Source organism: Nipponia nippon, unplaced genomic scaffold (genome assembly GCF_047370975.1).
Source record: "Nipponia nippon isolate SJK-2023a ecotype South Korea unplaced genomic scaffold, ASM4737097v1 scaffold_5, whole genome shotgun sequence".
NCBI classification, from domain to species: Eukaryota; Metazoa; Chordata; class Aves; order Pelecaniformes; family Threskiornithidae; genus Nipponia; species Nipponia nippon.
In genome coordinates this window covers 10,907,207-10,921,139 of record NW_028262369.1, presented here as the reverse complement: position 1 = coordinate 10,921,139, position 13,933 = coordinate 10,907,207, and the positions used below count along the sequence as shown (strand labels likewise).

Here is a 13,933-nt window from a genome sequence, read left to right as displayed (position 1 = left end):
AAAGTACTGACGTGGGTCAAGGGGGACAGGGTGTCTCTTTTATGGCCAATGAGAACATTTGAAATCGAGTTGTGTAACATTTCACAGAAACTTCAAACTCTCCATGGCCAGAGAAGGATGTCAGAGCTGGATAAACATTTCTGCCCCAACTTGTTGTTCTCTTATGCAGAGCACTGTCAACTTGTTAGTTTACCAAGCAGAGCATTTGGTTTACTGTCAGAACCCATGGACACTGTACTTCACAACTTGCACCAGTGTAGTGCCTCTGTTATCACATTTCAACAAGTCATCTCATTGTTGATCAGTTCACCCAGAAGGGGTCACCCAGAAGGGGTCAGTTTCTCATAACTGTAAAAAATAAAAATGAACATATGTTCTGCATCTCATCCCACTGCAATGATACTGCTGTATCCCAGCCCATGCCATAGACTAGTGCCTATGAGAGGGCAGTGGTAGCAGACAGGTCTGAGCCTGAGCTTCAGACACCCCACCACATCCAGCTGTGGAGAGCCTCTCCCCAGTTAAGGTTACACACACACACACCTAATCCCCTTTTGGTTGAAGACTGTGATGTAAGACATGTAGGGAATAAAGATAACTTCTTACAGGACTGTACTTCTATCAGTCTAGAGAGAGAGGAGCTGAACTCAGAGCAGCTATAAAAGAGACCATGCAGTGTCTTGTCTGACTATAAAGGAATTAAAAGACTCATTTTACAGTGCATTTTAATTAAAAGTTCATTATAAGAATTTTCTTTTAAGAACAGCATACTACATATTAATGGAAATATGTAACTTTATCCTACAAATGGGACTGTCACCATATTATTCTTACAAGTCAAACATATGAAAAATAAAATATGATATTTAGCTTTATAAATTTCCCCCTCCCCCCCTTAAATACTTTTTCTTTTAAATAACAAAAGTATTAACTCTTTCCCAGTACAGTGCATTTGCTATCTGCGAGCCACAAACCAAGTAGTCACATCAATGCCAAGGAAACAGCAACAGTGTTTGCAAAATATTGAGAGAAAATGATAAAAAAAAATATAGTAGTCAGCCCAGTGCTTACAGAAGAGACAGTCAACAAGAATTGAAAAAACAGCACATTTTCATATTACATAGGACCATTATAATAACATAGAAAACAGTGCAGAAGACTTATGCTGCAAAAATATGTAGCAATCCTCAGCAAGCAGAAACTGAACTTTGGCACTTGCTCATAAAAAGGCCTTTCAAAGCAAAACAAAATGGAAGTTCACTTAATCACAGCTTGTATATTTAAAAAAATAAAGACATTGACTAAAGCAAGAGAAACAGAGAAAAGTTTACAAGCCAGGTCACTAAAAATTCAGTACATTCAGCCTACAGAAAATACAAATACAATCTTTCATCCATCCAGGCTAGCGAAAGACAGGCTTTGGTACAGAACCTTACCTGAAGCATCTCTGTGTCAATGGAGCTATGCTGATTGCACAGCCCATTCTTCAAACTGAACTACAACAGCATCTCTCAAATACATTGCCTCCTTATCATAAAATAAGGATTTCTAATCTGCAAATTAAAAAGCAAGACCCTTGCACTCAGACAGTGGCTGTTCTGCTCCACCCATAGTTGCACCATAACCACTGTAGTGCAAGGATTAAGTGATTTCTTTAAAAAGGGCTAAAAAAGAATGGCTTCAATTCAAAGGGGAGACGATAGACTGGAAGGAAGGATTCACATTTAGCCGGTTAATCTTAGCGCTTTGTCAGCACTGCACATTATCAAAAGGAGTACTATACTTAACGTGCACAGCTGTTCCCTCTCCCTTCCAGAAGAACTGATGTACTAAAGTCCGGCCTAACCGAAAGGCTGCTGCAGGCCAAAGCATATTTTTGGATCAGGCCATAAGAAAGTAAGGGCCGCTCTAGCCAAGAAGTGCTTCTTTCATTGTCAGGCTCAATGCCCCAGACTAGCAGCTATCTTTGCACTGAGGCAGTTTACTCAATTTTTTTATTCTTTTGAAGAGTTAAGACTGGGGAAGGACAGAGAGAAAAAAAGTGCTTTAGATCGCACAGAAGATTGTCCTACTAAAGGGGGCACTTGAATGGGAAACAATTGCAGCTATAAATCTAGCAGACGCTCTTCACATGTCTCCACAGGCCATTTAGTAGCACCTCCGAACACATCAACGTTGTTATCAACCCAGGGTATGATGTTGCCAGGCATGTTGGTAGAGCAGTTAGCAATATTCATGATGTCTTCAGCTTTTAAGACCCTGTCCCATATATTGAACTGGCTCATCTCCCCAACGAAGGCTTGAGTTGCATCAAATCTTCCTCCTACTGTGTCCTTTAGGCACACAAGAGTTAGGATTAGATGAGAAGGTTATTTCAGTATTTTCTTCTTCAAACCTGAAGACCCTCCCCCCCAGCCACACTGCCAAAAGGAGGTGCAGAGCAAGGTCACAGAGACAAACAACGTCAAGTTTCTAGAAGGGCTACTTTGCACAAGATGTTCTACAGAACAGTTAAAAGCTCCAATCTGAAATGTGTCAAAACAATTCAAAGCAAACAGCAGTGACTGTACACCATCACACAAAGGCTATACATAACTAACCCTGCCCCCAAGCAGTAGAGGAGGAAGGCAGCTTTAAATATTGAGGCTAATTTAGGAGCCATTTTGCAAGCTTGGCACAGGGCAACTTCAGCAAGAACCTCATAGATGTCTAAGATTAATCTATAGCCATAAAACTTTTGGAGTAAACTGTAACTGCAGCCCTTGACCAACTGTCTGCAGGGCGTATAAGATGCAATCTTTGGATCTAAATACACAGGCTGGTTGTACCAAATGACTAACTCAAACTGCTACTGCATAAGCCTAAGTGCAAACACTCAAGGACAGAAATCACATATTCTGTGTGATCACACTAACATGAAACTGATAGCATAGGATAGAACCAAGCACAGTACAGGCAAATGCCATGAGGGAGTTACAGAAAAGCTGTCAGCCACTTAATAGCGAGTTGGAGCATCTGCTATGCAGAGCGTATTAGGATTCTGAATTTACCATTCTGTCATTTATGTCATGGATAAGTATCTACTACAATCAGTATCAGGACAAAACTCTTTTATTGCCCCATTGTGAACCTGGGAATCCTGGAGAAAGGCCATTTCCTGCTATTCATTACAATTTTTTTTTTTAGTATATGTACAATCATACAAAGAACAGGTAGAGAAAAAAATGCGAAGAGCCACACAACACATAGGTGATAGCTTAATGAGATGTTAACTAGAAGAGCCGAGATTCAAAATCCTTGGGGTTTTCTCAGTATTCAAAAAGGACTTATCCTTAACCTCTTGAATGCTTTCTGTTGGCAGTACTAATATTCAAACTTTATTAGCATTTGCATTAGGAGAGTTATTTACCTACGTCTTTAATGAAACACCAAATGTCTGATTTTGAGTTCGTACCTTTGACTTCAGACTCGTCTTTAAAGTAGACATCAAATTCTGAATGAGTGACAGACTCCACTATTCTAAAAATATGTTACATACCTGAAAAGCTGCAGAATTCAGTCTGCAGGGAATTCTCTGTAGCAGGCCAAATTATAAAAGATCCTGATATACCCACAAGCACTCCAGTGCCCACAGCTGTTGGTCCCCTCACCGCCATACACACACTTTCCTTGGTCTATTCTGGGGCTCAAGGACTAACATTCTTACTATTCTTGTGATAAAGAGGAAAGGAAGGGGGGAAAAAAAAAAAAAAAAAAAACAGTAAACTGCTACAGGGGACAGTCAATTTGGCCTCAATTAAAAAAATTAAAATAAATCAAAGCAATTATACTTGGTTTGCTTTCAGCAAGCTCCATTCTGACTGCTCATACAACAGTGCTTGCCAATTCTGTCCTTTTCTGTAACTTTAGTGGCCACATTGCTAGTTACCAGCAATCTAGCTCAAAGGACTTAATTTAAGGCATTATTCAGATCGCTGACGAAGTTACACATTGGAGCACTAAGAGTGGGAACAGGAATAGCTGCAACAAATATTCTGAATATTTAATAAATGAAACAAAATATACCAATGTGTGAATGCATTAAGTGTTTGTTGCTTCGTTTTAATCTTTCTGATACTGTGTATACAGCAGGACCAAGTGTTTAACAAAGGGAAATTTTCTCACAGCTGCTGTTTGTTTGGGGAGTTTTGATTTTTTTTTTTTAAAAACCCTGGAAGACACTGTCATTCACTCACCTGTTCCTGACCCAGGATCAAGACACCTCCAGGTTTAATTGGGTGCCAAGGAGCAAGATTCTCCCCAGTGCCAAGCTTCTCACCATCCTGAAAAGCCTCCCACATTCCATCTCTGGTTGTCCATGTTATACAGATATGATGCCATTTTCCATCACTAATGAAGAGAGGGAGCTGGGCAACCTACAAAAAAAAGAAATACTACATGTTGCAAACCACATCTACCAGTTCAAGCACAACATTTAAAAAGGGACAGTATTTAGTCTGTCCTCAGAAGCAAAAAACTTCAGAGGTAGAAGTTAGTCCACATCTTCCTACTTTGCCCCAGCTCTCCTGTATTCAGGAATACAGCCATGCTTTTTATTCTACATGTGAGCCTCTTTCATCTAGACTCAAGTCACACAAGTACCAGAGTCTAAGCTGCTAACAGTCCACTGATCCTGCATATTAATCTGTGACATTTGTTGTTTAAATCTCAGTGCTTAGTCCTTACTTTCCATTCAGTGCTCACATTAAGTTTCTTTTAAAATCTGGGGTTTGCCTGCACCATTTGCAGTAGCAACTCTGACAAACGGATGTGCCTGCTTCCAGTAAAACTTGGGGGAACTGTTATGTAGGGCTCCAAATAAGGAGGAATTATGCTCCTTTAGGAATTTGATCTGAAAACTTACTCAAGTCACCATAAAGACACAAATCCAGTGGGCTATGCAACAGCTGTGATGTGGGAGAAAAAAGCCTCACAGAACATTAGTGGTACTGATGTAATATTGAAGAGAAAAAGTTATTGCTAAGGATAAGCAGACTCAAGTTTCCTTCTCTTCCACAAACCATTAAAAATAATCACCTTTTCACTTTTATTTATATGGAAGGATGATAGGACTGTTAAAAGCCCTTAACCAGCCACACGACTGAGCCACCTGAGTTGTGTTGTAGATCTGTAAACACCTGATCCCTCAGAGAGCAGCGAGTTACTAGGAAACCTAACAGGCCAAAGGAAACAAGGGATGGCACCTGAAGGCAAGTTATGCTACATTGCAGCCTGGCCAAGTTAAGAATCTAGTTTTGCTCACACTGATTCAAATCAAGTCACTTAGCTACCATCAGCTCTTTATATTTCATAGCTAGCCCAAACTGAAGGTGGGAAGAAAGGAAGTATTTATAATCTGTTTTAATGTCAAGTTTCAATGGGTCTTGTTTTCCTCAAGCCTCATCCTGAAGCTTATCAGAAACCATCAGTGGTATGAAGTAGTGCGAGACAATTGTTGCTTTTTGTATCTAACGTCTGAAAAAATTGTATTTAAACTGATGTTCAGTCACTTAAACATACCAAAACCAGCCACAATTACATGCTTTTTGCTCTCTGCCTTCTGCCAAATTCATTTTAACATATCTGAACTTGTAGTATTAGAAAGAAATACTGCAACTGGCTTAGATTCACAGGCTCTGTAATAGTGTGGCTTCAAATATTCCTTCTGTTTCGTAAAACAAACACAAAGCCAAGATCTGCTTGTACATTCAGAGGACAAGCATAAGCATGTGCACATCTAGATGTCATGCTACTTTGTCTCAACATGCAAACATATGTACCATTTGATTTTGTTTTGAGTACTTTTATGAACTTCCAACAGACAGATGGACAACAGACAAGCAGACATCTCAAAGGCCCAGAGCTGGCTTCTCTCAGAGAGAATGAGAGTTACTAGAGAGGTAGGTACCAAGGGTTTGGGCCTTATTCTGATAATGTAGACAATAAAGAAGAGTTAGTAGATTCTCACCTTATCATTAATTAGCAGTTCAATTGGATTATTCCCCCATTCTATGAGGACAATTTCATTAGCCTGCCCAGGAACAGCATATGAGAATGGAGTGCCAATTCCAGGAGAAGCACTTGATCTCAACCACAAGCATACAGTAAAGGCATACAGCTCCGGCAGAGTCTTCTTGATCTTCCCATATAAGTAGTTTGTGCGAAGAGGAAGGGAGACTTTGAATTCATCAGGTGACTTAAATGCACTGTTACCTAGAATTACATTGAGGAAGACAAACCTTTAACATTAAACAAAACAATATATTTGTACTTCAGGTTAAGAAACAATATAATTGATATTGAGAATGTTCGGAATTTTAATCACTTTAGAGAGGTACAGAAAAAATATATTGAAGTAGTATTACTGAATGTTGATTTTGCAGCGCAGAAAAATACAACTCAATTTTATACACATCATGCTAATTACTTAGCTTATTTTTCCTGTTCATTTAGAGCAAAAGAATAGATGGCAGACAACTAATGAGAGGCTGTTAAATATTTTCTTTATGCATTGCTCAGTTCATGACTGGAGGCCTGCCTATTTCAAACAATTCAAACTGTTTTAAAAGGTATTTACTGTTACTAAACATGGATTCTCTGGTATATTCATTATTAAAGCACAGTGCTTAAAAAGCAGTATTTCTTCTCCTACTACTGCTACACAGGGAGCTAGCAGCAGCATCTCCATTTCACAGATAGCAGGCTGAGAAACAGGTTGATACTCTCATTTTGGGTGGCCAATCTGAAATAAGAAAAAGCTGACATATTCCAGAAAGCAGAGTTAAGTTTAGTAGAACTGATTTCTGTCCTGTAGACAAACCAGGAGGAGATCTGAACAAAAATATAAAGCTGAAGTTCAAAGTGACCTGAAGAAAAATGCAATATAAAGTTATGAACTACAAAAACATTAGACATTTGTTTAAATATAAAAGCAGAAATTATTATCCACCTTTTTCTAAAAGATGTGATAAAACCAGCGAAACATTCCAGAGATGTTTACAAAATTTAGAACTCCTAAGACCAAAACTTTCTAAAGTTGCAATACTCTATTATATAGTTTGTGTATACTCCTGATGTAGTTGCTTACAAGTAATTTTCTAGAATTAAGTATTAAGAGACAAATCCCACATTGTGGCACAAAATAAAACCCCACAGTTCTGTAGTGGAGTGTCACCCTCAACCTTTTAGCAACCTGTTCTTCTGAGTCCTGCTCATTTCCTTTACTCACATTCCTGAAACAAATTCAATCCCCTTGCCAAACTTCACAATCCAATCCAAACGATGAGCTCTTGTCACAAAAGGTTGCCACAATTTTCATATGCTATTTTTAAACCATTGGCATTCTCTCAGTTCCCATTCTCAGAAGCAACTGAAGTGTTTTGACTGCATTTTTCACAGAATGAGGGGGTGGAAGAAGAAAAAGCTTGTCTGATGCTTGCATCTGTCTTGAGGAATTTACAGACCAAAAACTGAAATATTCTAAATTTTAAGAAAAAAACCAAACACCCCAGGGCCTTAGGGCTAATGTTGAGCAACCTCCACTAGGCTGGTACAACAAATCTCACATATAAAAAAAAAGAAACATACTCCATTTAAGAGCATTAGTCACTCTGTGAAAGAGCTTAACAAAGCAATAATGGGTTGGAAAAGAATGAACAATATTAATCTTTTTTGCTTTTTCAAGTCATGAGAACAAACTGAAAAACATCCACAACTCCAAATGATAACAAGATCCTCCTGTTTCAGGCAATGGGCACATGCACAGGATAAGACAATCCTTTTCCTAAAGAATCTGAATTATTTTTGGACAAGATGGACAAGAAATATTGTTATTCCCTTTTAGAGATGGAGAAAATCGATTTAGACATAGCAAGTGACCTGTTCATGTCTCCAGCAAAGCTAGGAATCACATGTAAGTCCAGGCACTATTAGTTGCAGGATTATTCCTCCACCCAGTCCTGCTTTTTAATGCATCATCTACTGCTGTCAGTGGAGACAACCGGTGAAGGAATTACCAGAAGACTTTGGGAATCATAACAATTGTACAAACTTCAAACTCTTCTGCCCCACTGGTAACTGAAGACAGCTGTCACAACAAGAGATTAAAAAAGCCAAAGTTCATAGTGCCACCCTATAATGATAGTTTTTCCTCCATTTATTTAGTCTCAGGACAATGAGGAGCTTATGACGCTCTAGTTAGTTGTCAGGAAGAGATGCTAAACAATACAGCCTTTAAAATTAAAGCAACACAAGAACTACTATTGTCAAAAGAGGCCAGATCACTTCAAATATTGACTGCATTTAATCTGCAAAATCGTTAAGTTCTTAGATCATGATTACCCTCACTTTGATTTGACAGAGGAACCAAAGGCACAGAACAGCTAAGCTGCACTGTAATAGAGAGCAAATTACACAACTAAAAGAAAGCCTGTGTCTTGGTTCCTGGCCCAAATTCTTCACTTCCCTGGAGACTTAGAAGACAGCCCTCTCTCACCACATACAAAAAAAAAAGTGGGAACAGGCTATTTTTAACCTATTTAAATCACACATTATTGCTCTCCCACAACTCCCTTTCTCTTTCTGATGACTTGCTGATATGAGTCACATCTTTCAGAGACAAGGACTAGCAATTCTTGCCACATAAGACATTAACAGGCCACTAATTCTCCAGAACTTTAGTTGCAGTTTAGGCTTTATCTTAGCTCTCAGGGAATATTAAATGACAGCCAGTAGAAGATCTCTTCTTCCTCCTTCCCTTTTCCCCCTCCTTCACACTTTTTAAATGAAAAAAAAAAATTAGATATAATATTACACAAATGGATCCATTAGGCTTCATTTTAAAATTCATGAGATGTGTGTTTGCACCATTTTGAAAGCATGTCCATTAAGCTGCTTTTAAGCAGAGAACCTATTCACCTTGGCAAATCATTTAAAGATTGGGCAGTGGTATTTACTGGTAATCTAGTCCTACACAGTCCACTCTGTAGGTACATATAGTCAATACAGAAAGATAGTTCTGTTCTTTAGCTCATTTCCATGGGCATTTGTGATTCAAATAAACAGACTACTCAAGCACAGAGATCTCAGTAATAATTAATCTAAGTATCTGAATAAATTACTAGGATTAAGAGAGTGTCCCCCAGTGGCACCATGTGTAATCTACTATAAACTCTGAAGGCTATACGCTTGGGACAGGACACAATTCAAGTACCTGCAGTTACCCAGAGGCATAACCAGCAACAAAAGGAAAGACCACCAGCAATACTTCCAAAGCAGCAGGAAATGGTTCTGATATAAAACACCATTCATTACACCAAAGGCAGTTGTGCTAATTACATTTAGCAATTTAGCCCATATGATTTTCAGTCCAAATAAAAAAAGGCAGCTCTACTTAGATGTGTACTTGACATTACCTAGGTATTTACCTGACACCAATGTCATACTTCTTCCTATTTCCACTTGCCTCCTTATATATCTTTCCATCCCACAAACACTACAAATTTCATCCTAACCACCCGCATATGCCAAATTAAGAGACAGAAAGCCAAAGCCATGCAGAGAGGCAGGAAGCCTATGACAAACGGAAAAAGGGAATCCAAGTATTTGCACTGTCACCTGCTATTTAGTACAGCACCTTAACTGTCTTTCCCTCAAGGCCCACATTTAGACTACTGCACTAGGAGGAGGAAGTAAACAAAATGAATCAGCATGGGGAAACGTTTAGATTATGTGCAGATTACCTTTTTCTAATTCAGACACTCTTTCTAGCAATGCATTCAAGGCTGTCTCTGTCCTCTGCCGATGGGCTGACGTCTCGTTATGAAGCAAAGACTTTTCATCCTCAAGCTCGGCCACTTTGCTCAGGAGTTGGCGTTCCAGGTCTCCAAGCCTCCGCTGAAGCATCTCTCGAAGGTCATTAGGCAGTGCTGCATATGACACATTGGCTCGGAGTTGGTGCTTTAGGGGAAATGAGAAGAAAAAAGAAAATTGTCATTTCTAAACCAGAAACCGTGAAATGCGGATACGCTCCTGATTCAAAGGGAAGAAAGTAAGATCACCGATTCTCCAGCAAGTACAAAAGAGGCATTGCTTTTTAGCACTTGTCATGTTCAGTGCATTTAGCAGTATAGCAAAACAGGTTCTGAAACAAAAGGGCACTTTTGTTAGAGGCTTCCAGAGTTTCATATGAAGGAGCCTTCATACATTAAAGTTCAATAAAACCAATGTAGGAAGCCAGGTCTACTTCCATTAGTATGGGTACATGTGGCATATTAGTGAATTTTTGCTTTACTTACTGCAAGTGACATTGCCAACTTAAGTAAACAGAAAAACTATTATTTCTTTTTAAATAAAAAATTAAGCTACTTCAAAAGCAAATTTACCAAGTGAAAGTTTCCTCAGTTTTGATTTGCAAAGTAAAGGAGACAGATGCTCTTTAGATCAACTGTAAGTATTAGCCAGGGAAAGTATCTTTACTTAAACTGAAAAAAACCCCAAACCCCAAAGCAAAACCACACTCTCTCAAATAACACTAGTATCTTTAAGGATACCAAGAAACCAATGGTTCCACCTACCATATTATTCTAGTGGTGTTTCCCTTCTACAACCCTAAAAAAAAACTCAAAAAGACAGCAACAGTAATAAAAGGATGTTACACTAGCAGATCATTCAAAACTGTACTTGAAAAGCAGTCCAGACTGCTTAGAGCTCACAGAATAACCTTTAGGAAGTTACTCACCATCCTCACAACATCAATGACAGTTTGGAGGAGAGCAGGAAGACACGCATGTAGCTCTTGGGGTGTGTAAAGCAAAACACAACACCCAGCATGATTCCTGCGGGAATACTCTCTCTAAAATATTTCCATGCGTGCCACTCAACCATGGGCACTGTCCAAAGGCTCATGGAAATCACTTATCGGTGGGCTTGGACCAAATCCCGTTTCTGTTCACAAGCATATAGAATTAGGTTCTTTGTATTTTATGTCAGCTCTAAATACATCATCTTATCTGCACAATCTGCCCAACACAATCTCCTCATTACCACTGGTCTGTTCAGCACCATATGCCGAGGTCTTACTGCCCAAGACATCAGCTTTATACCTCAAACCCCATGAAGTCACATTCCCAGAAAGACAGATTTAGACATATTAATACAAAAACTAAGCTGGTAACAAGCAGGAAAACCATAATCTCACCCCATGCAGTGGGAGAACACATTCACAGAGGAGCCGTTCAGGATTTTTACTGTTAAAGCAAGCAGATAAATAATCAAGAAAACAAGACAAGCCAACCAAGCCGCTCACTCCCAGGGCTTGGCCAGTTTGGAGTTCTCTCCATAAAGATTAAGCGCACTGGTTGTGTCCACCCAGCGGTCCAAAGCCACTGCTATACGTTAAGTCGCTCCAAGTTTCTACGCGGGCGGGCAGGGAGGCTGGCCCACCCCGCGCCCCGGCCCTACCTCCAGGCTCTCCAGCCGGTCCTTCAGGGTCTGCATGGTGCGGCTCAGCTGGTCGATGACCTGCGCCGGGTCCCGCGGCAGGTCACCCATGGTGTCCTTGCCCTTGGCCAGCTCCTTCTTCCACGTCCCCGGGGCGGACTTGCCGTCGGCGCTCTCGCAGCGGCTCAGCTTGCCGGTGAGCTCCCGGATGGCCTCCCGCTGGCTCCCGATGGTCTCCTTCTGCTGCAGGACGGTCTCCCGCAGCTGCAGCACCGTGGCTTTCAGCTCCTCCTCGGGAGGCAGCGCGCTGCCTTGCATGAGCACCGAGGGCAGCGGGCAGCCCGCGCCGGCGGCGTCCAGCGGCAGCGAGGTGCACACGAAGCGGCTCCCCGGCGGGCTCTCCTGGTCCCCCGCCGCCGCTCCCCGGCCGCCCGCGGCTACGGCGAGCAGGAGCCCGGCGACCACAGGCAACATCCCGGCTGGTGAGCGGGGCGACGGCTCGGAGAGGACGCCGGGGCGGGGGCCGAGCCGGGCGCCGCGCTGACAGGAGGCCGCTCCCGCCGACCCGTCCCGTCCGGCTCCACACACGGCTCCCGCGTTCGCCGCCGGCCCGCGGCTTTTATAGGCAGGGCGGGCGCGTGGGCGGGGCGCCCGGCTCGCGCCGCGCGCGCTGGTTGGCTGCAGCCGGCGCTGACGCCGCGCGGTCCCGGGGGCCGAGGCTGTGCGGGGGGACCCGGCCGCGCGGGAGCGGCGGGCGGCGCGCTCAGCCCCGGGGCGGGGGGGGTGGGGCAGGCCGGAGGGCAGCCCGGCGGGTCCCCGGGCCAGCCCGCTGCTCGGAGCCGCGCCGGGTGGCTCAGGGCTTTGCCCAGTCGGGTCCCGGAACCCGCCGAGGATGGAGGCTGCACAGCCTCCCTGGGCCGCCTGTGCCGCAGGTCCAGCGTCCCCACGGGGAAGGTGCTTCTCCGTGCGTCCAGTCTGGACCGCTCTTGCTTCAACGCACACCCGTCGTCCCTCGCCCTCCCACCGCGTGCCGCGGCGAGGAGCCCGGCTCCATCCCGGTGATCTCCTCTGCTGAACTGGCTCCAGCTCGACGGCGTCTTTCCTGTACTGGGGAGGGTCAAAACTGGACGCAGCATCTCCATGTCATCCAGCCAGTGCCGAGCAAAGGGATCATCCCTTCCCTCGATCGCCTGGCTGTGCTCCTGCTAACGCAGCCTGGGATACTGTTAGCCTGGGCCAACTAGCCAACTAGCTATTTGAGCTAAAAGATAATGCCGTCACAAAAACGAGACACGGTTCAAGTTACAGATCAGTATTCAAATTTGTGATGGGGGGGAAAGGGACATTTTAAGAAGGAGCTTCAGAAATTTTTGTAGAGTACCATAAGACTACTGTTGGACCGTAAGACCATTGTGGTTTTAGCTATATTGTTCATGGTATCCAATATTTTTAATGCTGATCACAATTACTTTAAACTTATAATCTGTGAAGCCTTGTCTATTTTTCCAAGCGCCATACAAACATCAGCGGAACAGTTCTTGCAAACTTCTTAGGGATATACAATGAAAACTGTTAACTCTCCGGGAAAAACAGAGAAACAATTTCCTTAGGCATCAGCAGAGGCTGCTCTTAGGACTCTAAAACCTTTGAGTAGAATTTCAGACTTTTAGAAAATTTATATATGGAAATTAAAGACATTTTACCATAGGATGAGTAGCTGTTACCATGAAATACATAACTTTTTTAATAATAATGAATAAAAATAAGGAATAAAGAATATGTCATTGAAAAGATTTTTAGCTTTTTTTCAGTCAACATGTGAATTGCTTTATGTCACAGAACGAGTTAGCAAGTTTCAAGGCATGTGTATCACGGTGACAGTTAAATCTGATTGTTTCGGAAGTCCAGTTTATTTGCTCAACTCCTCCAGCAATGCCCTGTTTGAAAGTCATGTTAGTCAAAGCCGACTGTAGATGATGTTAAGCCACGCAAGTGAGAGATGCAGCTCATATTGCTTATTCAAGGGGAGAGAACACAGAGGATGGACAGAGTTCAATAAGCGACCAGAAGCTCCGATTTCTGTCTGAACTCCTTTTGTCTGGAAACCGGTCTCAAGAGACTGTACTGCTTCCTGGTTGAATGGAAAAAAAATACCCACTCAAGGACAGAGGCTCTGACTAATTCCTGGTTAGACATCTAACACCCATTGAAATCAACAGGATACCGTAGCTTAATCACTTTGCTGATTAAAATTCTGGTTAAAATTAAAATGCTGCAATGAGGAGGACCATGCAAGTACATTAGGAACATTTCGTCTGTCAACACAGTGTCTTTCCAGGCCACATAAGTCCAAGAAATATTAAAAACTATATGCAATAACATACCAAATTTTTTGCTCTACATGTAAGATTATTCAGTCACATCTGTATCACATTATAGCTCATTTCTCCTGAAT

The 13,933-nt window shown here is 42.1% G+C and overlaps 1 protein-coding gene across 1 annotated transcript; it reads right to left on the bottom strand.

Annotated features, from left to right (window-relative positions):
- Nucleotides 1-708: 708 nt before the first annotated feature.
- Nucleotides 709-12,061, bottom strand: NPTX2 (neuronal pentraxin 2). The gene is made up of 5 exons (XM_009467906.2): nucleotides 11,500-12,061; nucleotides 9,780-9,996; nucleotides 6,008-6,252; nucleotides 4,236-4,415; nucleotides 709-2,333 (listed from the first exon to the last, which is right to left on the bottom strand). The coding sequence occupies exons 1-5, from the start codon at nucleotides 11,950-11,952 to the stop codon at nucleotides 2,106-2,108; spliced, it is 1,323 nt and encodes a 440-aa protein (XP_009466181.2). The 5' UTR covers nucleotides 11,953-12,061; the 3' UTR covers nucleotides 709-2,105.
- Between the last annotated feature and the right edge of the window lie 1,872 nt (nucleotides 12,062-13,933).

What these genes read in the sequence shown, in the direction of transcription:
- NPTX2 (XM_009467906.2), bottom strand. Translation starts at nt 11,952, where the DNA reads ATGTTGCCTGTGGTCGCCGGGCTCCTGCTCGCCGTAGCCGCGGGCGGC. An exon ending in AACTGCTAATTAATGATAAG is followed by an intron (nt 4,416 to 6,007) that starts GTGAGAATCTAC and finishes TTTTTTTTGTAG; the next exon opens with GTTGCCCAGCTCCCTCTCTT. An exon ending in TGATCCTGGGTCAGGAACAG is followed by an intron (nt 2,334 to 4,235) that starts GTGAGTGAATGA and finishes GTGTGCCTAAAG; the next exon opens with GACACAGTAGGAGGAAGATT.